The sequence below is a fragment of the Schistocerca cancellata genome, chromosome 9, assembly GCF_023864275.1.
Source record: "Schistocerca cancellata isolate TAMUIC-IGC-003103 chromosome 9, iqSchCanc2.1, whole genome shotgun sequence".
Lineage (NCBI taxonomy): Eukaryota > Metazoa > Arthropoda > Insecta > Orthoptera > Acrididae > Schistocerca > Schistocerca cancellata.
In genome coordinates this window covers 303,811,625-303,838,419 of record NC_064634.1, presented here as the reverse complement: position 1 = coordinate 303,838,419, position 26,795 = coordinate 303,811,625, and the positions used below count along the sequence as shown (strand labels likewise).

Sequence of the window (26,795 nt, the reverse complement as noted above, 5' to 3'; positions counted from 1 at the left end):
CACTGGAATACCTGAGGAAGTGAAATATGTGATTAACTACAAGCTACAAAAAACAACTTTTTTCTGATGGATTTTTATTAATTAAACAGCATTTTCCACAGAACTATTACATTATCCAGATGCTGCCTTTGCAGCTAGTCTCTTATCACGTTCTTCTGCAATACTCAGTTTCACTCCCTTGCCTCTAGGCAATGAGACATATGGCTTGGTTGCCTTTCCAATGATGAATACATTATTCAACCTGAAACAATTAAGTTGGCTGTTACTATGACATATTTGAAAAGATAATTATATTTACACACCACTGTTTTTCACATTTATTCACAAAGATGCAACAGTTTTAGTTTGTTTAAGAAAAAATTACATTACATATGTGTGACTATGACATTAGAACATTAAAAGATGTCTTCCAGTTTAATAATTTTACAATTGACTGATACACCCAGCAGAATTACTAACCTCTGAAGGCAGTACCTTTTCTCAGTGATTAACACTTCCTCCAGAAATAAAAGCTGAAGCGCAACTGAATTAATAAATCTAGCTTCAATGGAACAACGTATTCAAGAAAGAGCTTTGGAGCAACACCACCTCAAAAAACAAGGCATAGCAGAGAATTTTGGATTAATGACCACCAGCTGACAGAATACCCTAGTTCTCAGAATGAGTTGAAAACTGACCGATGTGGGATACTCAACATCACGAGCCACAATTTAAATACACGAGAAAAATGGTTTGAAGAAGTCAGACTGTCTGCTTGTGTCTGTGTACGTGCGGATTGTGTGTGTTGTGTGTGTGTGTGTGTGTGTGTGTGTGTGTGTGTGTGTGTGTGTGTGTGTGTGTGTACACCTGTCCCTTTTTCCCCCCTAAGGTAAGTCTTTCCGCTCCTGGGATTGGAATGACTCCTTACCCTCCCCCTTAAAACCCACATCCTTTCGTCTTTTCCTCTCCTTCCCTCTTTCCTGATGAAGCAACCGTTGGTTGCGAAAGCTTGAATTTTATATGTATGTTTGTGTGTGTATCAACATGCCAGCGCTTTCGTTTGGTAAGTCACATCATCTTCAGGTTATCAGGATCTGGACAGGAAGATGATGAGTGGCCAACATGTTTGGTGAAGATGTTACTTCAGCAAATGACTTGTGGAAACTACATCCCAAGGCAGCCACCACATCAAGAGATTTTTACTTTTTTAGGGGTACAAGAACTATACTGAAGAAATATCATCAATACTTTCAGTAACTGCCGCTTGCCACTCAAGTGATCGCACCTTCAAAACAAGGCATTTCAGAGGTACTATAAAATGCCGGGAAAACTGCAGCAGGTCGCAGGAGTGTTATCGGGCACCAAATCTGTAGCCTGAACTACCAACACTGGTTCATTAGCACAGTAATAAGTAGACAGCTGCTGGAATGACTTTATTATAGTAGAGTCCTCAAAAAAAGATGCCCAATAGCTGTAGCAGATTTCATGCGGCTGCTTCATACACCTACCTCAACCAACTGCTTCATGCAATTTTGTATGTGCCTCTACAAAACATGTTTAGTGGTGTTACAGTTCTAGCTCTTTTTCACCTGCTGCTGTCTGCACTTCACAGGTGGTAGTTGCAGCACTGTTAGCAGTTATCAGAGGTCTTTTGCACACTACTATAGTTGTGTGCATGCATACAGGGCAATTCCTCTTACCGTTCCCTCATTCCTCTCAGCAGGCATCAATGCACCCATAGTAAATATTGGTCATTTATATGCTGCACACAACTCAATACTTCAAGTGCAGCTCTCAGTAGCATTGCAAAATTTTGGGAGTTTCACTGTATCTGGTTAACTGTCAGTTATTCTGACAGTTCAGGTACGGAGATTTTTCTGATCATTAGCTGTAACTCTACCAGGAAATAATTTAGCCCTGCCCTTTAAAAGGATTCACTTACACTATTCTGTTCCACTACATTCCCTCCACATTAAATTACATGAATGAAACTCTCATTACTGGTCTTATTTTGTTTCTGATACAAACTTAATGCAGTGTCCCAACGAATAACTTGTGTAAAATACTTTGCATTGCTTGTTATCAATCTTAAACCTTGTCTGAACTAAGTATCATATAAGGTGTGGTCCCATACAATGGATGTTTTCTTTTTGATTCACCTCAGTCCAATTATAAACAGAACTAGTTATGGTTGGTTGGTTTAAGGATTAAAGGGACCAAACTGCAGAGGTCATCGGTCCCTTTTTCCAAAATACTAAAACTACCCACAGAGAATAAAAAAATGTTCAACAAAATAGGAGACAGACGACACAGAATAAAAGAAACATAGACAAGGACCAGACAAAACGAAATAAAATCACACGGAGTGTGACGGTGGTTGGCCGACCATAGGAACAAAAAAAGGAAAAGCCAACCACCGAAAACACATTAAAAAACTTAGTTTAAAACCGTAGGCCAAAGGCCAAAATGAACACAAGACAATAAAATAAAACGGAAACACTCAGATTAAATAATAAAAACCCCCTGCCCGAATAAAACGTAAAACTAAGTCAGCCATACCAGAGTCATCGGTTGAAAGGGCAGGGAGCGGGTCAGGCAGTGCAAACCACTGCCTGAGCACAGATAAAAGTGGACAGTCCAAAAAAATGTGGACCACTGTCAATGCCGAGCCGTACCAACAGAGAGGAGGGACCTCACGGCGCAATAAGTGGCAATGGGTCATCCACGTGTGCCCAATACGCAGTCGGCAGAGGATGACAGACTCCTTGCGAGAGACTCGCAAGGAGGAGTTCCACACAGTCGTCATCTCCTTGACGGCACGGAGTTTGTTAGGGGTGGCCAGACCCCGCCATTCAGCGTCCCAAAGCGAGATAACTTTGCGGCGGAAGACTGCCCTCAAATCAGTCTCCGGAAGGCCAATGTCTAGAGTGGATTCACAGAACTAGTTATGTTTCAAGTCCAAACTTACTGCTAATTGAGTTTTCAGACATACTAACAATTTTCAAACACGAAAACGCAGCTAACCCTTTCACTGCTATGCCCATATACATACACAAGTGGCAATAGGTACATGTAGGTGCTACACACACACACACACACACACACACACACACACACACACACACAGGGGTTCACTTTTTAATTTCGTATGCCACGCTCGTTTAAATCTGTTTCTTATATTGCTTTATCTTGTTAAGTACTGTTCTGCTAGGTCTGTTTACTTCGCTTTAAGCTTGAAAATTGTACTGCGTCATTCATGTCGCTTTTCCAACAGGGCATAAATAGTTTATTCTACACTTCAGCCACAACATCTGTAGTACTACGATTGTGATTGGGCAGGTGTGCCTCTTCCCTGATATTTCAATCTCGGCCTTTTCGGCCTTTCCCACCTGCAGAAATTCTAATTCTGAATCAGCAGATAAACATCTTCAGGTCTCTATATCATAATCCTTTTTATAATACATTCATTTAAAAACTTTTCCACTAAAGAACACATGTCACAGAAGTTACTCTTACCTGTTCTACATTTAAATAGTCAGATTTGCCTGCCTTCTGTTTATACTGTAGCACTGTTATGAGCCTCGCAACCTTCAAAATTCAGCAACAAGGCACTTTACAGTGCATTTACCCACTCAGTAATTCCAACTATACAAACTACCATTGTAACTTCTTATCCTTATATCAATCAAGAAATTCAAATAGCAACCTCCTGCAAAAAAACTTCAACAAGGAAAATTTAGCCAAATAGAAATAGCTAACAGGTTGAGTATTGAGTATAGTAAGTTCAACTGATGAAAACGTCTTTTAGAGAAAAGAAAAGCTTACCCAATAAATTACCTACACACAAGGTAAGTAGAGTGAGTGATGCTTAGATCACTACATGAAAGAAAAGGACTTATTGTCATTTAGTCATAGTTTGATAGATGTAACTAAAAAAGTGCAAGCGCACTGTGTGTGTGTGTGTGTGTGTGTGTGTGTGTGTGTGTGTGTGTGTACAGCATTTTTAGAACAATGGGCATCACAAAACAACTGGAGGCAGCAAATTCTATCAAGCTGTGTAGTTGATTCCCATCTGGAAATACAGTACAACTTGCTCAAATTGTCATGTGTATGATTCGGAAATCTGCCCAAACCGTACGAGTATTTCAGTCACGACACATTCAGTGCCCTTTTATATGCTGATGTTTTGTATGAAGCGGAACGTGCCTAATGTGGAAAATACTTAATAATTCACTGTATAATGTGGGAAAGAGCCTATGCGGTACTACTGTATTAGAGTTCATTAGTTATTCATGACTCTACAAGGACGTTATTTCTAACCTCTTAAGCAGCATAAAACCATGGAAAGAGGTCCAGTGCAGCACAGAGCTGCTAGTGGGGACCTAACACCATGCCGCTCTGTACAACAATGGATAAGTTGCCCTCAGTGTCAGTACAGCACAGCACAGGAATCTGTTCGTTCATCAGCGCTCTATCGGCTTTTTCGTTTTCCTCACGATTGACGCACACCGGCACATACAGGAACATTGCTGCAATGTGCACAGTGAAAGAGGTGGGTATTGTTCCATTGAACAATGGATTTACCTGGCAAGGTCATTATTTTCTGCCAATTCCAGTTGACTAGTAGCACTTTAAGAGATACAGTAACATGATGTTGAACAAACTGTGTGTGTCAAGTGTTAACGAAAAGATTAATGCATTCAAGGCAACTAAGAAAGAAACTCCACACAAAATTAAGTTGCGTTTCAACTACAGTAAAACAAATTTATGAGACTTTAAGAAACAAGGATAAGATTCGGGATGAATGGACGAAATGGGCAGACGGTAAAAAAGGCGTGGAAGACCGGAAATGAAGAAATTAACAAAATACTGTGGGAGCATACTATCTGAAAGAGTGCAGACCAGCTAGTACTTAAGAGGTCATAGTGGTGATTATCAGTACCAAGTGGTCACACACAGCAGACAGGATCTGGAATGACTAAACAATGCATGCCTGTTCTGCCAGTTACCACTGGAGTCCTTTTCATTTATGTTAAAAATTTGTGCACACAATAATATACATACTTGTTTGACTTTAAGTGTAGGGAACAAGTATTTACATTATTACACAGATACACCATCTCTGTGTCTACTTACATGCCTTTTGTGGTCCTACAGAGAAACTGATCTTTACTAAATGTATGTAGGTTACAAGAGTATTTTGCAGTACACTATTTATTAGTCCTGTAGTGTGATGTTCCATACCTCTACCAGAGTCCTCAGGAAACATAATGACAATGTTATTGCTGCAATTTACAGCATTGCATTTAACTATTTGTAGGAACCATGTTATACACCAACACAAAGATTATTATTAACATTCATCGAACACTGCATTTGACATTGTAATACACTAATATAAACAATAAACAATGCTATCCACATTCATTGGTCGCTGTATTTGGCAGTGTAACTTACTGGCTGCTATTGCAGTGTATAACAAAAATCAGTAGGCCGTACTGTGTATTAGGCTGTGGTACTAAAGATTAATGCTCCCAATCCTCAAGCATTCCCTTAAATACTTGACATACAATTTGAGAACAGAGGTGTAATAAAACTGAAATGACATGTCAATGGTATTCAGTCAACAAACCGTAACCCAATTCTTAACATGACCTACTGTGCAACTAATCTAACAAGCAATATTACAATCCCCAGCATACCACTTCTTTTCCAGCTACATCAAATAAAGTGACAGTCCTAACCACATAAAATAACTATTTAACAGCAGAAGTCTGTACATACTAACCTTGTAGCGAAAGTGTGACCATTGGCGTCCTTTATATGCACAATGTCAAAGGATCCTGGATGTCGTTCCCTGTTCACAACAGTCCCAACTCGACCCAAGTTACGGCCTCCAGTGATCATGCACAGATTTCCTGTTTGGCAGTAAATACTTATCTTAAAGTAACTGCCACAAGGGTTATTTGAACATTAACTGGGCTTCACAAAGATATAAAGGTGTGACACACACACACACACACACACACACACACACACACACACACACACACACACACACACACACACACACCTTTCTAAGCATAAGTAAGTTTACATGAACATTGGAAGAAAAGTATTCATTTTAAGAACATGAAATAATCACAAATAATGAGGAAAAAAATGTGAACATAAATATAACGGGCATGACATTTCTTCTCACTGAGAGATATAAGACATTGGGCTAGAAATGCACGCTGAATAATGAAGTGTTGGCCTTAAAAGTGTTTCAAAAGGAACATAGGTATTACAAAGCACCACGGCTTGGTTATAGTAGAAACAAATACACTGTCTATTTTATATTCATTGCCACTAGATTCTATTTTCTTGTTTGCTCTGTTACTGCCATGTTGAAAAATGACAACTCCACAGGAGAAATAATTGTGTTCACAAGATTGCAAAGTATAATTGCCTCACTGATGTGCAAAGATGTTCTGGGCTGAGGTAGCAAACCAATCCTCCAAATAGATGGAACATTGACAACTTGTAAACAAAGGAAGTGTATGTAAGGAAAAGCATCCTGGACACCCTGTTGTTTCCAACAAGTGTTATGTGAATTCAAACCATATTTCAACAAAGTCCTACAAAAGCAATATGTGCCAGTTGGGAGTTAAAACCCTCAGCAACAATAATTTAACTTGTTTTAAGATGTCAGCTGGTTACATGGCCATGAAAGTTTTAGCTGTCACAGGCCTTACATCATGACAACAAATGTAAACATGCAGTATTTTCTAGAATGCTACTGGGGTTGGGGTTGGGTTGTTCGGGGAAGACCAGACAGCGAGGCCATTGGTCTCATCAGATTAGGGAAGGACGGGGAAGGAAGTCGGCCATGCCCTTTCAATGGAAACATCCCAGCATTTGCCTGGAGCAATTTAGGGAAATCACGGAAAACCTAAATCAGGATGGCCAGAAGTGGGAGTGAACTAGATTGCTACTGACAATTATTTTTGCACAACACATGTTCAGTGCTGAGGCAACTTTCCACCTTAAGTAGAAAGTGGGAAGTAGGCAATGTTCGAATTTGGGACCAACACAACACACATGCACATTGAACATGTTCTGTGAAATATCCCACTCATCTGTTTATGGACCATTCATCTTTTATGGAAACAGCAGTATCTTTCTATGTTACACAACTGGTTTTTCTGAGGTTGAACAAAGACAACCTTTAACAAAATTGAGCACCCACAACCCCTCACTGCAGTCACTAAGTGCATGAATATCTGAATGAAACTAACAAGCTGCTGCAATTGTTGTCAAATAGCCTGCAGCTTAGCACTAATCAGCTGGCCTCCACAGTCCGGATTTGTCATCCTGTGACTTCTTCTGCAGGATTTCATTAAGGACAATGTTTATGCAGCAATACCACCATGGTGGCTAGAAGAGTTAAACTTGATCCATACTGCCATAACATCAGTGATGGACATGCTTAGCAGAGTATGGGGAGGAATTCTAGTGTGTGTGTGTGTGTGCGCGATATTAATTGTGGCACAGGTGGAAAACATACTTAACATCTTTAGGCTTCAGAGATTCGCAAATGCATGCCCTACGTTTCATAAGTTTATGTCTTACAGGTTAATAAATATATGCCTTTGAAATACATGTATTTTGGAAATCCGCTGTATATTGGTAAATGTGACCACAACTACCAGTTTTACCCCTCCCGCCACACACACACACACACACACACACACACACACACACACACACACACACACACCACAAAGTTAGTATTTACTTTGTCTTTTCTGACGAAGCAAATTATTAATAACCAGACAGATCTTCATTGCTACCAAATCCTGGTCTAGTATCTAAGTTGCACTAGCAGATCATGCCATCACAATGTTCAAAAATCTGAACTTCAGTCTTGGCAATGTGAACAATACCTCTTTCACCCACCAACTGCCTGATATTAGTGGTCTACACATGAACCATGGACTTTGCCATTGGTGGGGAGGCTTGCGTGCCTCAGCGATACAGATGGCCGTACCGTAGGTGCAACCACAATGGAGGGGTATTTGTTGAGAGGCCAGATAAATGTGTGGTTTCTAAAGAGGGGCAGCAGCCTTTTCAGTAGTTGCAGGGGCAACAGTGTGGATGATTGACTGATCTGACCTTTCAACACTAACCAAAACGGCCTTGCTGTTCTGGTACTGTGAACGGCTGAAAGCAATGGGAAACTACAGCCGTAATTTTTCCCAAGGGCATGCAGCTTTACTGTATGGGTAAATGATGAGCATGGAGAGCTGCATCAAACCAGTCTCAGGACTGAAGACAACGACGACAACAACAACAACAACAACAACAACAACAACAACAACACAGAAATATGAAAATGGTTTACAGTGCCACTGTGGAGGCTTATGACAAAAAGGTGGCAACTGCCGCATTAAAACGGCATCTTCCATACAAGTAATAGAGAATGTGTGTAATCTTTACACATGTTATTAGTTTTATGCCACACTGGTGCTGCTACTACATGGTTAAGGTTCTATACAAGTATCCGATTATATGGGGTTCACTTTGGTACACGTCCTATCCAACTGTCTTTCCTTTGCATTAGTCATAACTATTCTTCAACTCCATTTTTCTGATCCATTTCAGGTCTTTCCTAGAAATTACTAATATTTATCTAATTCACTAATTTTTTGTTTTCTAATAAATCATTTTATGCTTAGTTTCAAACCTGCTCTACTGAATTACACCAAATGAAGTTTAGTGTACAAATAAAAGCAAACGGTAAATTGTTAACATACAAGGAGGGTTCTGGTACATTCCATTGGCCAGTATTCCTTTCAGTTTAGGAACTATGAACACTCCTCTAGCACTAAGAAAAATTGTGGTTCTCGAGGTTTGTTAGCACAGGCTGTTTAAACTGCACAACAGTTCTCAACATGTACAAAACCCAGTCAATGTGGAATTAATAGCCGGCTGGTGTGGCCGAGCGGTTCTAGGCGCTACAGAATGGAACCGCGCGACCGCTACGGTCGCAGGTTCAAATCCTTCCTCGGGCATGGATGTGTGTGATGTCCTTAGGTTAGTTAGGTTTAAGTAGTTCCAAGTACTAGGGGACTGATGACCACAGGTGTTAAGTCCCACAGTGCTCAGAGCCATTTGAACCATTTGGAATTCATACTTTTCAATCTTTTCTTTAGTTTTGTTTGTGACCTGAAAAAGGGCCACTGTGCTACTTGTGAACCCAGACTGTTCTTTTGCTATATTAAAATCCAATGTTTTGTTTCTTAGTGGGTGGTGATATCTTCTGTGAATACTTTTACATTAAAAAGGAAGCAGACATTTTTCTTGCGAAGTAGGAAAATTTCAGAATTTTTGCAGAATGAGAGGTCAATTGCACCGACGAATCTGAGGACTGAAGCTTTTGCCATATTTACTTGCACTTATTTCTTCACATACAGAAAAATTATCTGTATACTGAATCTGAGCCAGGCACTTTCATCATGGTGTATATTGAAAAACTCTGAAGATTAAACTCTGTAGCAAGTCATTATCTGTCACTATTCCGACGAATATTGCTAATCACTGAAGTTACCAAACAATACCGAGTTGTATTACTACAATTAATTCTCACCTGAGTCAAATTTTATGAAGTCCATTATTTTTCCTGAAGCAATATCCAGCTGAACTGTGTCATTAACTTTTATAACAGGGTCTGGGTACCTGATGGTACGTCCATCATGGGTCACCAAGAATGGGATACCTTTAGGACCAGTCTGCACCCTCTTCACTTTGCACAATTTATACTGAAAATGAAAATGATGTTTAGCAAAAATAATTACTGAAATATTACAAATATAAGTTCTACTTTTTCTCAGATGAGTAAGTGCACTTTCACTAAAGTTCAAAGGGGTGCCTGTAGTATCCTCATTGATATAACAGGATGGATTAAACAAGCTCATTTTGAGTAGCAGAATCTAAACTGCATACCCATAAGCTCTTTAATTTTTTTTTTTTTTATTTTGCATTGCAGGTAGTAAGTTTTACAACAGAAAATTACACTCATTTACTTTTCCTAATTTATTGAACAGTTTATGGCATATTCTGAAGCAACTAATCACTGAGTGAACTATGTTTCATGCAATAAGGATATTAAATGGCACCTACTCAACCTCAGAACAGCTCTTTAAACAGTCGAACAGCCTCATGATAGATTTACTCCCTTATTAACTTTATTCACAACATCTAATGGAATACTGTCCATCACCAAGTCCGTATGTGACACAAAAGAATAGTAAGGTATTTAGCCATAAAAAACTGACCACTTGCCTAGTGATGTAGAGTTCAGTATGTGGAGTTCAGTTCCTAGAGATTTTGTGAAATTTCAAGAATTTTCATCCTGAAGATCTCTGTACCTATAATCCACCATTTACAATGCCAACAAAGCACACTGAACACATTTGGTAAGCAGTGAACATGTGTACCTCTTCCCCTGTCAAATTTTTATATGACTGGATTAGAGTCACGTGCATAACTTGTTGAAATGATTGGATAGCAAAGGACAATAACTTTCTTCAAAACACATCTAATACAATGTGTACTCCTGACATGCTATATACTACTGCACAGAACATTTAATAATGGTTTCTTCCTATCTCTTCTCATACCAGCATTTTTAATCAGGCAATGAACCTGTCAACATCTTTTCTTGTACAAATATATTTTTTGAACTATGTGCCTACAATGAATGGCCAGTCTTAACGGTGCCCACCTATCACCCATCCCTCAAATGAGAGGTTAAACGTAGAAAAGAGGTGTATATCATTACAGTGATGTCATTAGAGATTCAAAATTAGTCTTAAGAATCACATTTAAAATTCTGATTGAGTATTTCTTTCATCCTCTTACTTCAATGTACCACTGCACTTCAAACCTGCACACAATGTATTAAATATTCTTTTATCCTGGATTAATATTTTTAATGTGCTGGAGTATAAAGTGACACTGTTACACTACTTGGTAATTTTCAATGGTAGTTCATTAGGGTAACAGAATCTTAAAATATACTGTAGAAACTGGCCAAACAACTGAACTCAATTCTGTTAATAACGTACCTTTGCCTCCTCAGGTGTTATTCTGTGAATTGTGAAACGGCCCTTTACATCATAAATTAGACGGAAAAACTCTCCAGTCTTTTCGATTGTCACCACATCTGAAAACGTTTGAAATCACTGTATATATAAGTATTCAACAATTCTTAGCAGTTAAGGCATTATCTCCAGTTAATAACACTGTCGAAGTTGCTACATTATTACTGTCTTTTTAAAGCACTGGTGATAAAGCTAATAAACAATATTAAGGTAATTCGTAAATACAGGGTGAGCAGAAAGTCTTGCCCTGATTATAACAATTTATTACAGAATAACCATTTGACATAATAATTTACATTTGATGCTGTTTTATACATTAGTGTTACTAGTTTGATTTTTTTTAAGACCACTTACATTAGTAAACCTCAATGAGTGCTCCCTTGGTAGCTCAGAGAATGTCGAGGCTGTATTCCAGTTCACGCCAGGTGTTTTGTAATGTGTTCTGTCAAAGTACCCACAGCAGCTTGTATCCTAGCCTTCAGTTTGTCAACATCAGCAACTGTTGTGACAAAGACTCTCTCCCTGATTTAGCCCCAGAAGGGGCATAATGTCTGGAGACCGGGCTAACCAGGGAGTTGGAGCATTTCTTCCAATCCACCAATGCAGAAATGTTTCATCCAGGAAATCACGCACTATCAAAGCCCAGAGTGTGAGTGTGTGTGTGTGTGTGTGTGTGTGTGTGTGTGTGTGTGTGTGTGTGTGTGTGTGTGTGTGTGTGTGTGTGTGTGTGAGTGTGGGGGGGGGGGGGGGGGGAAGGTTCTCCATCTTGATGGAAAATTATCCATGGTTGATATTCTTCTAACTGTGGGCCAATGAACTGTCGCAAAATGTCTAAGTAAATGTTAGCGGTAATGAATTTTTCTGCAAAGAAAAATGGACCAAAAACCTTGCTATGCATGAGGCTGCACCAAACATTCACTTTTTCGCTGTCTCGCTGTAAATGTACAGTAGACGTGGAGACTGAACCCTATAAATGGACATTACGCCTATTTACCATTCCATTGCCACAAAAGGTGGACTCATCAGTAAAGCATATGCAATTTAAATAATCGTTAATGCCATCAATCCTGTTTAAAATCTCAGTCACAAATTCAGCATGTGACGGCAAATCATTCAGTTGCAAGCCCTGCACGATTTGCACTTTGTAAGCACACAACCTAAGACTTTCATGAAGAATCTTCACCGCACTTGCTTGCGGTATTTGAAGTTCACGTGATGCTTGACGAGTTTATTTAGACTGACTCCATTGAAATGATTACCGAACAAGATTAACAGTTGCATCACTCACACGAGGCCTGCCACTTCCAAGGGTGACAAATCCACGCCATTGTCTTCGCTGTCTAACGTAGACTAATCTGACTACGCAAGATTTATGACAAATGGTTCCATAATCAAGTCCCTGCCAATTTCCCTGTTGTAACCGACATATTGCAGCTTTTCTGTGTGTCTTAAGCAAGCTGCCCATGCAGATGTTGAGATGTTGTCTATTGCATCATGTGCAAGACTCTCACATCCGCAATTTTGTATTTATTGTTCTTTTCCGCAATATATGCTTTCAACCGAGCCCATACCAATTCAACTGGGTTGTAATAGCAATGGTCTGGGAGTAATCTAATGATACGGTATCCATACCACTTTGCAATTTTATCTACCTCATAAACTATGTCTGCAGGCTTGTGTTGTTAAGAACCAGAAATTCTGCTCAGGCATGCGACAAGTTACAAAGTATTCCATTAGATGACAACCATGCAATAATGTGTCTTTTTGGAGCGCATATTTGGAGGTTACTTGCACCAAGTGGTTGCTCGCATTGTCCACAACTATAACTGGAGACACAGGAATATGTGGCAACAATTGTTGAGTAAACCACCTTTCGAAGACGCTGTATGGCATTTCAGAGTGGTAATCTTCAGAAGTCTTAGCCTTTAAGACCTTAATCAGCTTATCCTGGGGAATAAAGCCAGTATCTGCTGATCCGACATGAACTATAATTCTATTACCCTTACCAACAGGAACTTTTACTCCACCATACCCATCACTCATTTTCCAGCACATAGCCCTGATGTGGTTCTGATTAACGAAAGTTTTATCTAAGTAATAAATTTGTGATTTGCCACCTTCTCTGATCTGCATTGTTCTCAAAAACACAGTCCCTGCAGCAACAATATCACTTCGTTTCATTCATAATTTCCTACCATCATTGTTTTCTGATACCTGAACCCCCATGTCTTTCAGTATCCTCAACATGGTCCATTTGCTTTTGGTAAAATTTTCAGCTTCTTTCGTATGCGGAACTAGTTTCTCTGCTGCTGGATACTCGTATTAGCATACATGCAGAACAATATGCCAGAAAACATTTTTCGCAAAGTCATCTAGCTCACCCACTTCTTTTCTGCAGTTGTGCTGCTTCCCTGGTGATTTGAAAACAGCTGAGCCGCAGGCATGCATAGACGCCTCAGCTTCGCTGGATATTCCCTGAACATTCCTCAAACCAACACCACAGGCCTCAGCTGTCTGCTCCTGGCATTTGACAACGGCGTGACCCATGCCCTGCGCCAGTGTGGATTCAGTGGAAGACTGTCTCAAAGTATCGCTACACAGGGAACACTATTTTTCTTGCCTGTTTGTGCAGCACTGGGCACGATTGCTTACCATCACTCATAATGAACAATATGAAGGCAGTCACCACTCAGCACACAACACTGTCTGCAATGAACAGAACTTCCGAGCACAGCATGACCCACATGCAACGAAGACAAGAATGTCATTGGCGCACGATTGGCGTAGTGTCACGTGGTACACTTACAACTGTTTTTGCGCATCTGACCCTGACCTGCCTCTGTAGGTGCTCTCCACTCTAAATCTCATAGAACGTGCTTCGCATCGTGATTCGCATAATTAACTATATAAAACAAATGTCTCCACTGAGCTTGAAGTTATTTTAGGTGAAGGCATTTTGTGCTTCACCCAATAAATGTAAAAAAACACACTTTAAAGAGCTTTTTAAGAACAATATAAAATTAAAATATTAATCCAGGGAAGCAGAAAATACTCCCATCTGATTGCACCTACAAGATTTTTTTCCACAGTGAAATTTGGAATGGGATCATATTTACACTCTTTGTCAATTGTAGGCAGGAGGCAGTTTCTAATTTAAAGAACTCTGCTACATACTACATAATTGTAGTCTTTCTGGGATTCTCAGTGAAATTTATGATTTACAAGTTTCTGCATTTGCAGTGAGATCACTTCAATAACTTCCCAAGCTGTCTTGTCAGGCACACTCATTTCTTGCTGTTAAGACTAACCAAACACTGATCACCGTGACTTCTCCCTCAATATTTTTCTTGGTGTTGCCCAACAATAAAAGTTTGCAGAAATTCAAATGCATTATTGTTCAACAGCACTGCAAAACTTTGGTGACAAAGAATTTACAGTTCTCTATTTGACTGGAGACTGAATAGTGAGTAAGGATATTTGCACTCGACATTTGATCAGCATAACTAGGGAAGTTGTTGAAATTATATACAGAGAAAGTGACAACTTGTAATATACCTTAAAACCACAACCATACCACAATGAGCACCATTACAACATATACAATGAATCTCCTCACTGTCACACTTTTGTTGCGAAGTGATTTTGGAACAGGAAAGATTATCACATACACTCCTTCCAACATAGGATGTTACATATGAAGAACTATCAAACTGACAGTCACAGGAAACCAATAAATCTTTACAACCTTTGTATTCATAAATGATTAAAAATAACTGAAAATTCAACTGCAGAAGACACTGAAGTTTCCTCAAACTATGAAGGAAACTGCTTGACAAATTAATTTTTGTTCTCATCCCTGGGTAATACTGACATGATACAATCACCATATCAGTGACCAATGGGAGAAATTTTTATATTGGCCATGTTTTGACTGCCATCTGACATTAAAATTCAAATGCAGCTTCGACCAGGCCTATTGCAACACTTTTTTGCTAAGTTGTAACAAAGACTTATTGCAACACAGCATACCACACTAAGGCCAGGAGATCTCAAATTTCCAACCAATGGAGTCCATTTTTGACTTCAAAGAAGGCCCAATTTTTGCCCATTTCTGAGAAAACATCAGCTGAAGTTCATCATACCCAATTAAACAGGAACTTTTACTCCTAAAATCAAGCCCCGTTCGAGGAAAGTACTAACAGCCAATGGCTGGGAAGCTGAAAACCTGTGCAATTACTACATGCATTCTGTAGGTTTCTTCATATGCTGGCAGAAATAAATTTAGTAATCTATGGCTAAACGTTTATGAAAGTGCAAGTTTGTTATATTTTCAGTGCTTACAGTGCACTGCCATGTGGTATATACATCAAATCTGTTCCTATAATGTAAATTATCAAGCTATCAAGCAGATAAATTGCTAAAGAAGTCTTCCCAAAATAAAGACACACACACACACACACACACACACACACACACACACAATCCTCAATACGATTAAACTGAGGACTGCTGATTTGATTTTATCAAAGTACAACAGACAGCTGTTATTGAAGGCTTTGTAACAGCAACTTGCTTTTGGAAACCAACAGGAATTGTGTAACCAAGTTGACAATTATAGTCCACAGCATCAGTCAAACTTTTAGCACCCATTTTTTCAGCAGCTTATGAAGGGTAGGCATCAAAATTAATTCCCAAAAAGAAATTTTAAAATTTAAAGAACTAGTTGCTTAAGAACTGCATTCATTGCATCTTCTTCGTGCTGTACATTTATTTTCTCCTGACATTTACACGCTAAGTACTATTAATCCAGATGTTCGAAGGAATGCGAAGGTATGTTAACAGCGAGACTGAGAAGCAACCAGGATTAAAATAGCCAATAATTACAGGTGTTTAGAACTTTACCTACCTCCTTGTTATTCTTATAAATAATTTACAAGTCATGGAGACACGTCATCAAATACCGGGTGCAAAAGAAAGAATGAAAACTTTGCTATCTTTCAAAAGCAATCCGTGTCCCATTGGCAGTGCGTGCACATGCATGTGCTCTAACACTGATTTCTTCAGAAAGCTAGCAAAGATTTCATTCTTTTTTGTACGCCCGTCAAAAACTACTGTTCATTGTGTGGCCTCATTTACTCCTAAATTATTCACATTCAGCCAGAACTTCCATTACTGTACTTGTTATTCTTCCATATTGAAATCTCTCCTCCGCCTTGTCCCTACAGTGGAAACACTTTCACCATCAAACCTACCAATCGGACTCAACCAAAGACCAATGTTGCACCCTGCCTAACACCGTTCACTTCTCCACCCAACTGTGATCTACCCCCACTGCCCCCAAACCACCCCTGTTAACTTTCCAGAATTTCTTAACAACGAACCTTGCCTCACCATCATTCCCCAAGTCCATCAACATGCAAACCAACAAGAATCACAGTTCATCTAAAAACTGATCCCAACCTTATAATCCTACCTGAAGACAAAGACTCCACCACTTGTTTTGAACCACAAGGATTACCTGGAAGAAGGACTCCGCCAGTTGTCAGATACACCCACCTACAAACTTTGCCACAGTGACCCCATTACAGAAGTTCAACAGAATCTCCAGTCACTGCTGAAATCCTTGGGCCCATACCAAAACCTCTCCCCAGAGTCCATCTCTACTCATCCCCATCGGCATGCAAGTCGCTGAAGTGGCATCAAATCTAAAGACGTTCACCAGGAGAGCGGTCTACCGGACGGGAGGCCCTCGTCACACGACATTATTATTAGTATACCGCTATTGAACACAACTTATCCCAATGCCCGATGGATTCCAAACTAACAACCTCCTTTCTAGTCGCCATGACCAACTATATCCTCAACCACAATTTCTCCTTCTTTGAAGGCATTACCTACTAACAAACCTGGGGTACAGTTATAGGCACCATCCTATGCTAACCTATACATGAGCCATCGAGAGGAATCCTTCCCATACACATCGAATCTAAACCACTCACCTGGTTCAGATTCATTGACGACATCTTTGCAATCTGGATAAAGGGTTAGAACACCCATTTACTTCACCTGGTCCTTCTCAACCCAACAAGCCACCTTCCTGGATGTTTACCACCTCAAAGATAGCTACATCAGTAACACCATCCATATCAAATCTACTAACCACCAGCAATACCTTCACTTTGATGGCTGCCACCCGCTCCATACCAAGAAGTTCCGTCCATACAGCCTAGCCACCCGTGGTCGTCACATCTGCAGTGACAAGCGGTCTCTCTCGAAATATACCAAGGGTCTTACTGAGATCTTCACAGACTAATTATCCTCCTGTAGCGAGTTTAAAATAAGTTGCGACCTTTGACAGTTCAGCACAAAGCGAGTGGAGAGAAGCGTAGTTGCTAGTGTGTCCTGGACACATCAGCAAGTGACCACAGTATAATGCCATGCCTTGCTGGGTGTGGGACCTGTCAGGCTCCCACAACAGAGTGAACAGAAAGCCGCGCAAGCTGATAAATCTGCAATCTTTCTCAAACTTTTTACAGAAACTATTTGGTAATAAACTGTTTCTCGCACATCTTGCTGTTTAATTCGCCACCTTCATGATGAACTGGCTATCATTTCATTAATTGTCAAAACTACTGCAAGAACTTCTTAGTTAGCAGCGAAAAATAGGTATTGCTATGAATTTGTGTTTGGTGCATGATAGGTTACATGTTGCTGCATATTAAGTGTAGATGATATATTGAATTATTCTTTAACATTTTAAGTAATCACTGTGTTTTCAATTTCAAGAAAAATTAATGTATTCAGAGCACTCTGTGACAAACTCCTGAGTCAGGGAAAAAACTAGAATAAAATATTCATTACTCCCTCTTATCTCATAAATAGTCCGAGATATCCAAACAAGATTTTGTCAAATGATAGCACTAAAGATGAGAGTGTTTCGCCATATCATTAATATGATATACTTCCATATCTACCGCAATAAACAACTATAGATCTTTTGAAGCAAGTAATGTAATTGAGAGCCATTGCTAGCTGGTGAAATGAGAAATGCTATTAGTTTTGTGACAATATAAGTTAAGAAATTACAATTTTATTTCTATACTAAGAATGGGCTGTTTCATAAGCTACTGGCCAGACTAGCACTCAGTGTAATAATACACCATTTCAGGATTATGTTGCAATTTCAAATGCAATGGAGTGTTAATGAGATGAATATTTCTGAACTCTGTTGCATTTTGACAAAAGAAGCAGATTTTAACATGGCAAGAAGAGAAGTTATGTATTCGTCAAAACTCATCAGTCCTTCATGAATCAATGTCTCCTGAACTGTAGACTCAGTATGACTGACATATCAAGACCAGTCCTGTTGTGCAAGATTTACAGTGGCTTCTTTGGTGAGCATTTCAACCTCACTGAGCATAAACTACTGCTTGTTTTCTGCCACATTACTTTTCACCTAGGCCCATATACTCTGTTAGATTTTAATGAACATGATACAGAGGAAGCCTGATTCAACTATTCCCTTTACCATTAGCCACTTCATCTACCCTACAGTGTTAGGTTTTGGCTACAGCTCTACAAGTTTCATTACCTTCGCCTTATACATGCTAGGTTCACCTTTATCTGCTGGAACATTTCTTTGTACTCACTAATTCTACTGTCCTTCAATGCATTGTTGGAGCTTTATGCATCACAACAGAGTGGTAATGCGTTTTATCCATTACTACTGTAGAATTCCAAGGAATATTTTGCAGCAGAACTTTATCTTCCCAGCCCACGAACCTGTTCTCGGACAATACTCTTATTGAAAACCTCTTATTCACATGTACTGCACTGTTATTAATGTAACACCAACACACATTACAATGGGATCTGACGAACATCGATGCATCTAACGCATGCCATTTATTCATGGTCTGGCAAAAGGGGCTCGTTACCAGCCGATCCGCTGGCAGCATGGTAGGGAAATCTGGCTCGCCATTGGTGTTATCTGGGCAACAGGGTCACGTCCCTATCCAGTCAGCCAAACATCAGAAGTCGCAACTAATTTTAAATGCACTATAACCATGTAGAAAAACCAATATCTCATACCTTGTCTTTCCTATCTCCCACTAGCTCCCTAAGCCCCACCGTCCAGCCACAGAGGAGCATCTCTCTTAACTCTGTACTCAGTACCATCCAGGATTGGAGCAGCTGAATTACATTCTCCACCAGGGTTTCGACTACCTCTCATTGTACCCTGAAATGAGAGATGTCCTGCCCTCCCACAATGGTATTCCACTGTCCCCCAAACCTACACAATATATTCGTCCATCTCTACACAATGCCTGCTCCCAACCCCTGACCTCATGGTTCATACCCTGTAATAGACCTAGATACAAGACCTGTCTCATACATCCTCCCACCACCACCTAATCCAGTCTGGTCAGGAACATCACCTGTCCCATCAAAGGCAGGGCTACCTGCGAAACCAGTCATGTGATCTACAAGTTAAGCTGCAACCACTGTTGTGCATTCTATGTGGGAGTGACAACCAACAAGATGTCTGCATGAATGGCCACCAACAAACAGGCCAAGAAACTAGTGAACCACCCGGTTGCTGAACATGCTGCCAACATGACATCTTACCGACTGTTTCACAGCCTGGACCATATGGATCTTTCCCACCAACACCAGCTTTTCTGAATTGCACAGGTGGGAACTTTCCCTGTAACATATCCTACATTCCTGTAACCTTCCTGGTCTCAATCTTCATTGGTCATCATCCTCACCCATCCAACCTCCCTGCTCCCATTCCAGCAGTATACAGCCCTCATTCCACTATCACACCCAGTCTATTTCTCTCCTTTTTCCACTGCCCCTCTCCCCTCCCCACCCTATGTCTAACCTCCCAACTGGACATAACTGCACTACCCTCTCCACCTCATCCCTGCACACTCCCTAGCAGCACTACACTGCCACCCCTACACCCTACTATCCCTCCCCACCACACCCTAGCCAGTTCCTTACCCCCACTCCAATCACACACTGGTGCTGCTGCTCGTAGTGTGGCTGGTTGGTTGGTTTAAAGGCGAGAGAAGGGACCAAACTATACGAGGTCATCGGCCCCTTGTTCCTAATAAAACAATGCCACAAGTGTGAGAATAAAACTGGCTAAACATATAACACAAAACGGAAAGAAAGGAAAAACCACAACAACGAAGGGAAGGCAACGAACACTAAAAGGAACAAAAGAGGACAAGAAAACAACAGAGACACTAGAAACATAAAAGAGTAAAACATCAAAGTAGATTATTGTGGCTGGCCAATCACGAGAATAAAAACGGAAAGCCAGCCACTCTGCAACATATTAAAACCTCCACCCCATAAGCACTAGGGTGGAGGACACGGACAAAGGACATGTGCTAAAACCTACACATAAGTATAAAACCATCTCTCACGGATAAAAAGTAAAACTAAAGCTGCTGTGGAGGCATTGTCGCCAAACACTGAAGGCAGGGTGCTGGGAAAGTTAAAAAGTCTGCCGCAGAGTGGCTAAAAGTGGGCAGTCCAGCAAGAGGTGGACGACTGTCATTTGGGAGCCACAGCAACACCGAGGTGGGTCCTATCAACTGAGGAGGTAACCACGTGTAAGCCACAGATAGCCAAAGTGGAGCAGACAAAGGACAACTGATTCCCTGCGAGAACCACACAGGGAAGACATGCACACATTCGCAGCCTCCTTAATGACCTGCAGTTTAGTGTGCATACTGTTATGCCATTCCTTGCTGCATAAGAAAGAATGCAGGTCAGTTTCAGAGATGCTCATCTCCAGGAGCAGTTTCCACGTAGCGTGTTTGACCAGCCTGCCAGCAAGTTCATTGCCTGGGATTCCAACATGTGGGGTCCAAACAAACACCATTGTATGACAGGACTATTCCAGGGCACAGATGGATTCCTGGATGTTCGCTACCAAAGGACGGCGATGGTAGCACTGGTCGATAGCTTGTAAGCTGCTCAGGGAGTCAGAACAGAGAAGAAACGACTCACCAGAACAGGAACTGATGTACTGAAGTGCACGAGATATGGCCACAAACTCTGCAGTGAATACACTGCAGGAATGCTGTTCAATATGGCCACTGTGGCCTAGGCGATACCAACATTACCATCAACCATCGAGCCATCAGTCTAAACTTCAGAGCCCCGGAAAATGTCACGAATCGAGAGAAAGTGACAGCGAAGAGCGGCAGGGTTAACTGAGTCCTTAGGGCCATGTGAATTTTCCCTGATTTTCAACATGCTTATTTATGTTCTGGTACTCTTCGGTTTCTGCAAATGGCAATGGAGCTGTATCATCTGAATCTCTGTCCCCATTTAAACTAAGACTTGTCAATTTATCTGAAATCTTCTCAACTCTTTCCGATAAGTCACCTATTTTTTCTTTCTGTTTAGTTACGTCTTCCGTAAGTGTCGCGACTCCGGTTTCAGTATTGACATATTTAGTAGTTAACTGTTCATACTGTTGTGTTAGGTTATTTATTCTGTCATTTGGTACGGATTCCTCGATTCTTTCAAATATTTCTTCCTTATCGTGTGCACGTTGAAAATTTAACTCTGAAAATTTTTGTACTATCACGCGATCTCTTTCTTCCTGTTCTCTATCCTGTTCCTTTTGTCTGATTTCTATTGAAATTAATCTATTATTGTGAGCATTCAAAATCGGTTGTACTTCTTCTCTAATTTCTTTCTTTAATTCATTTTTCATGTTTTTGAAACACGTCCCTATTCGTGAGTCTAACCGTGTTTCCATTGTTCCCATATCAGTTTCTAACCGTGTTGCCAAAGTTCCCATCTCTGTTTTAAATTCAGATCGTAACTGTGATCCCACTGTTTTTAATTCAGATCCCAAATTAAATATCGCACTCATCAACTGCTCCATATTAACTGGTTCGAAATTCTTTTCACCCCTAGCATTTCCCGCAAAACTAACTTCCTTCGACATAGCCGTAAAGCTATCTGTGTTCGATACTATTCCAGAATCTTATGTCGTTAATCTCTAATTCTGAAAATTTTTTGATTGTGAAAAATTTTGAACTGGTTCCGGACTATTTTCCCGACTTATTAAATTGTTTTCTACTTCATTATTCATCATACTATTCTCATGTGTTTGCGAGTTCGCCATGTTAACAATTTCGTCATTCTCACTATCCATCATTTTTGCATTTTTCATCGATCGCATAATCATTTACAAAACATACAAAACTCGTCACAATACGAAAATTACACAGAATATAACACTTTATCACCAACAATACCATTCACACGAAATGCTTCCCAACAAACACGATTAACGAACAATTGAAATCTTCATAATTGCACAAAATTGTCAAACCCGTATACAAGACATCAAAAATTAAATTCTGCAAAAATACCATTAGAAGAATGACAAGACAACTACAAATGTTCAGTTACCAAATCTACACATGCAATATAGGCTACAATTACTAAACTACAAATTACTTCAACAATGCTACTGACTGCTATTTTTACTATCAGAAGGTTCCAAGGGACGATCCGAAGCAACGGTCGCCACGTGCATGGGGGCTTAATTAAATAATATGCAAATAATTTTAATTTTTAGTCGCCGTCTGTCCGGTTACGCAGTCTCGTAACCGGTTGGCCCTGACTAGTATTACTCCGCAATCTGACTGCATAGAATAACAACAAAGAATGAAAGAAAACTTCCGTTAACACAATTAATTAATTAAGTCCCCAGCAACTATAAAAGCTACGAAACAACAAAGCACAAGTGTAACTGTTCTGTGTGTGGAAGTGTGATTCAACGTACACATCTGGCACGGTTCTTCCTCAATACGACAAAATGCTTTAAACGCCATTTACAATCAAGTAATTAAAAAAAAAAACAGAAATACTATAATTGCACATAGAAACCAGAATTACACTCTAATACATGAACACAAGCCAGATGCTTTGTTGACTGAACCTGTGACCAAGAGACATTGTTAGTTAGGACATTTGAAAAAAAAAAAAACATTTTCTTTACCTTCATATATATTGACGAAACATACACTCTGATCATTACAACATCCGCAATCGAACAGCATCGGCTGTCTAGCCCATCAGAACAACTGCACACAACATGCTCACAACTAGTCACGGCTACATCAGAACTCCTACTGCCCACTTCTGCCCACTCCTACTGCCTACTACTCAATAAGCACTCTCCACGACGACTTCTCAACAAGCACTGCCAGTGGAGGCGGCTGAATAATACTCTTTGGCGCAATCTCTGGCGCTGTGACTCAGTGTAGCCACCTTTCAATATATATATATATATATATATATATATATATATATATATATATATATATATATATATATATATATATATAAGGGGAGTTTAATAAGTAATGTAACACATTTTTTCTGAAAGGAAGTTTGTTTTATTCTGGATTCCAGTACACCACGTTATTCCAAAATCTTTTGGCTACAAAAGCCTGTTTTTTAACATAATCTCCGTTCAGTGCGACGGCCTTACGCCGCCTTATTGGGAGGACGTGTATGCCCGCATGGTACCACTCTACCGGTGGATTTCAGAGCCAACGTCTTGCCGCATCAGTGACCTCCCCATTATCCACTGCTTCCCGCAGAGTGCATTCTTCGTTGGACCAAACAGATGAGTTCAGAAGGTGCGAGATCTAGACTGTAGGATGAATGAGGAAGAACAGTCCAATGAAGTTTTGTGAGCGCCTGTCGGATGCGCAGACCTGTGTGAATCCTTGCGTTGTCATGGTGAACGAGACGTTCGTTTGCATTTTTGTGGCGACGAACACGCTGAAGTTCAACAATGCAGGACTCACAGCTGTGCGCGGCAGGTCGCACGCGGGAGATCGGAGAGGTTTGCGCGACCTTGTAGTGGTGATGGCAGACGCCTCGTCCAACGACTCGCCGTGCTTTTGTTTCCTGCCAGGTCTCCGTAGACATTCTGCAAGCGCCTATGAATATCTGCAATGCTTTGGTTTCCAGCCAAAAGAAACTTAATGGCACCTCTCTGCTTGAAATTCACTACCGTAACAGACGCCATTTTGAAGGCTACGCATTACGGACCTTCAGTCGGAAGTTCATGAAACTGAAACGGGAATATACCACTATGCTCCACAATAAATTCCGCATTTTTTCAATCGAAACTGATAGAGGAAAATATGTGCTGCGCAACGTGTTGAACGCCTCTCGTCTGTAGCAGCAAATGGTAAAAGTACATCCACAGCATTTTGCAGCAATTGAGGATCCTGTAGTAGGTGTCAGGATGGCTTGGTGTGGGCGAGTGATTCTCTACCGGAGATCGACGAGGGTGCAGCAAAATAAGGCAGCTCGTGGACACAAAAGGCCTTTATTGCTCACTATTATCGTTCATTGATTTGTCTAAAGGCTCCAGCCAGTCTGAGAAAATTTAAGAATTTTGTTCCAACCTTCGTTTGTACTGAGTCGTTCAAGTATTCTCTCATTATAACTTCACCAGTGCCTGTGTGCGCCACAGCGTACGTTTCCGTACAGAAGCAGTTCAGTTCAGTAACGCTGCTCAATCCAAGCTCACGCCACTCTTCGGGCGTCTCTGCGGAGAAGTCCTCTCTCTGAGTCTAGGGACGTGTGAAGACGGCTGGTTTCCGGGAAGTAGAGCTGTGGTATCATGAGATAGCCCAGCTGTCCGGTGGTGACTAGACAGCAGAGGTGAGTGTGAATGCGGTTGTCTGGAGCTGATCATGCAGAAGAAGGAGAAGAAGAAGTTATGTCGCATTCCTCTGTCACGCGGAAGCGCCACGAAGACACGGTCGTTGCTTCGCAGAAACCGGTTGAAGCGCGGAAATGCCACGCCGTAGAGAGTGCTTCTGTCAGTATAGATTGTTGACTCGCGACAGCCAGCACCAAAAATACGACGTAACTGCAGCAATAAAAAATGTGAGGTCGTTCTCAAGAGAACTAAGACAATTCCATTAAATTGTGGTTACACCATAAATATCTCAGGTTTAAAGTGTGTAGATTCAACTAAATACCGATGAACTACTACTAGAAACAAATTAAACTGGAATCATTATACAGGAAATGTTTCAGGCAAGGGGAAAGGCCTTATGGGACCAAACTGCTGAGGTCATCGGTCCCTAAGCTTACACACTACTTAATCTAACTTAAACTAACTTACGCTAAGGACAACACACACAACCACGCCCGAGGCAGGACTCGAACCTCCGACGGGGGGAGCCGCACGGACCGTGACAAGACGCCTTGAAGCGCGCAGCTACCCCGTGCGGCTCAGTCTAGGGGACACATAGATTGTGTTTTATTGGTAGAACACTTAGAATCTACTAAAGAGATTGCCTAGACTTTGCTTCTCCACCTTCTTCTGGAGTACTGTTGTACGATTGCACATTATAACGGAGGAGTTCGAAATATTCGATGAAGAGCAGCTCGTTTCGTATTATCGCGGAATAGGGGAGAGAGCGTCAAGCTTAAACGAGCTAGGGTGGCAATCATTCAAACAAAAGCGTTCTTCGCTGCGGCGAGGTCTTTTCACAAAATTTCAATCATAAACTTTCTTCTTCGAACGTGAAAATATGTTGTTGACTTCCACCTACGTAAGGAGAAATGTTCGTCGCAACGAGAAAAAGCCGGCCGGAGTGGCCGAGCGGTTAAAGGCGCTACAGTCTGGAACCGCACGACCGCTACGGTCGCAGGTTCGAATCCTGCCTCGGGCATGGATGTGTGTGATGTCCTTAGGTTAGTTAGGTTTAAGTAGTTCTAAGTTCTAGGGGACTTATGACCACAGCAGTTGAGTCCCATAGTGCTCAGAGCCATTTGAACCATTTTTGAATGAGAAAAAGAGAAATCGGAGCTGGTAGCGAAAGATTGAGGTGTTTATCCTTCTCGCTTACTATTCGAGAGTAGAAAGTTGGAGAAATATTCTGAAATTGCTTATATGAACCCTCTGCAAACCATTCAACTGTGAACTGCAGAGTCATAACGTAGATGTCAAAAAAGGTTCAAATGGCTCTGAGCACTATGGGACTCAACTGCTGAGGTCATTAGTCCCCTAGAACTTAGAACTAGTTAAACCTAACTAACCTAAGGACATCACAAACATCCATGCCCGAGGCAGGATTAGAACCTGCGACCGTAGCGGTCTTGCGGTTCTAGACTGCAGCGCCTTTAACCGCACGGCCACTTCGGCCGGCCGTAGATGTCATGTAGATGAAATACGATGGGGTAATTATCACCCTTGAAAACTGCGATATAGAGTTTGTGTTTACTTCTTTAATTCTCCTCTACGTGGTTCCCATCCAGATTTATACAACCTAGCGTTTATTGGGTTTCAGAATGCCTTGATTATAGAAGTATGCAGATTTTGCCTTAAGCCACTTTTCCACTAATGACGTCCTCTGTTTCGTCAAATTCTTCATTTCTGGAAAGAAGCAAAAGTCACTTGGTGCGAGACAGGGGGAATAAGACGCACGCTGTAATATCCCAAAGCGACATGCCCACCTTTTGTCCACTGCGACATGAAATGAATGGGCAAGTTCATTGCGGACCGGAAGATGAACGATAGTGGAGAACATACCGTGACGTTTCTTAATCAGAGCTTCTGTTAACTTGTCCAGAAATTTGCTGTAGTGTGAT

General features: G+C 40.8%; 2 protein-coding genes and 1 non-coding gene across 3 annotated transcripts in view; 1 reads left to right on the top strand and 2 right to left on the bottom strand.

The window, feature by feature from the left end:
• Window positions 1-111: 111 nt before the first annotated feature.
• Window positions 112-13,570, bottom strand: LOC126101373 (40S ribosomal protein S4-like). Its single transcript, XM_049912040.1, has 4 exons — window positions 13,508-13,570; window positions 9,611-9,782; window positions 5,768-5,897; window positions 112-241 (listed from the first exon to the last, which is right to left on the bottom strand). The coding sequence occupies exons 1-4, from the start codon at window positions 13,568-13,570 to the stop codon at window positions 112-114; spliced, it is 495 nt and encodes a 164-aa protein (XP_049767997.1).
• Window positions 13,569-26,795, top strand: part of LOC126101372 (zinc finger protein 691-like) — a 28,484-nt gene continuing 15,257 nt past the window's right edge. Inside the window, exon 1 of the mRNA XM_049912039.1 lies at window positions 13,569-13,748. Coding sequence (XP_049767996.1) covers window positions 13,569-13,748 — 180 coding nt within the window. The remainder of the gene's footprint in view (window positions 13,749-26,795) is intronic.
• On the bottom strand, window positions 14,969-15,104 carry LOC126102820 (small nucleolar RNA SNORA16B/SNORA16A family). The gene has a single exon (XR_007523083.1). It is a non-coding gene; the product is annotated as a small nucleolar RNA SNORA16B/SNORA16A family (small nucleolar RNA).

What these genes read in the sequence shown, in the direction of transcription:
- LOC126101373 (XM_049912040.1), bottom strand. Translation starts at nt 13,570, where the DNA reads ATGCCTGCGGCTCAGCTGTTTTCAAATCACCAGGGAAGCAGCACAACT. An exon ending in CTTCATAAAATTTGACTCAG is followed by an intron (nt 5,898 to 9,610) that starts GTGAGAATTAAT and finishes ACTGCCAAACAG; the next exon opens with GAAATCTGTGCATGATCACT. An exon ending in GGTCACACTTTCGCTACAAG is followed by an intron (nt 242 to 5,767) that starts GTTAGTATGTAC and finishes TAATTGTTTCAG; the next exon opens with GTTGAATAATGTATTCATCA.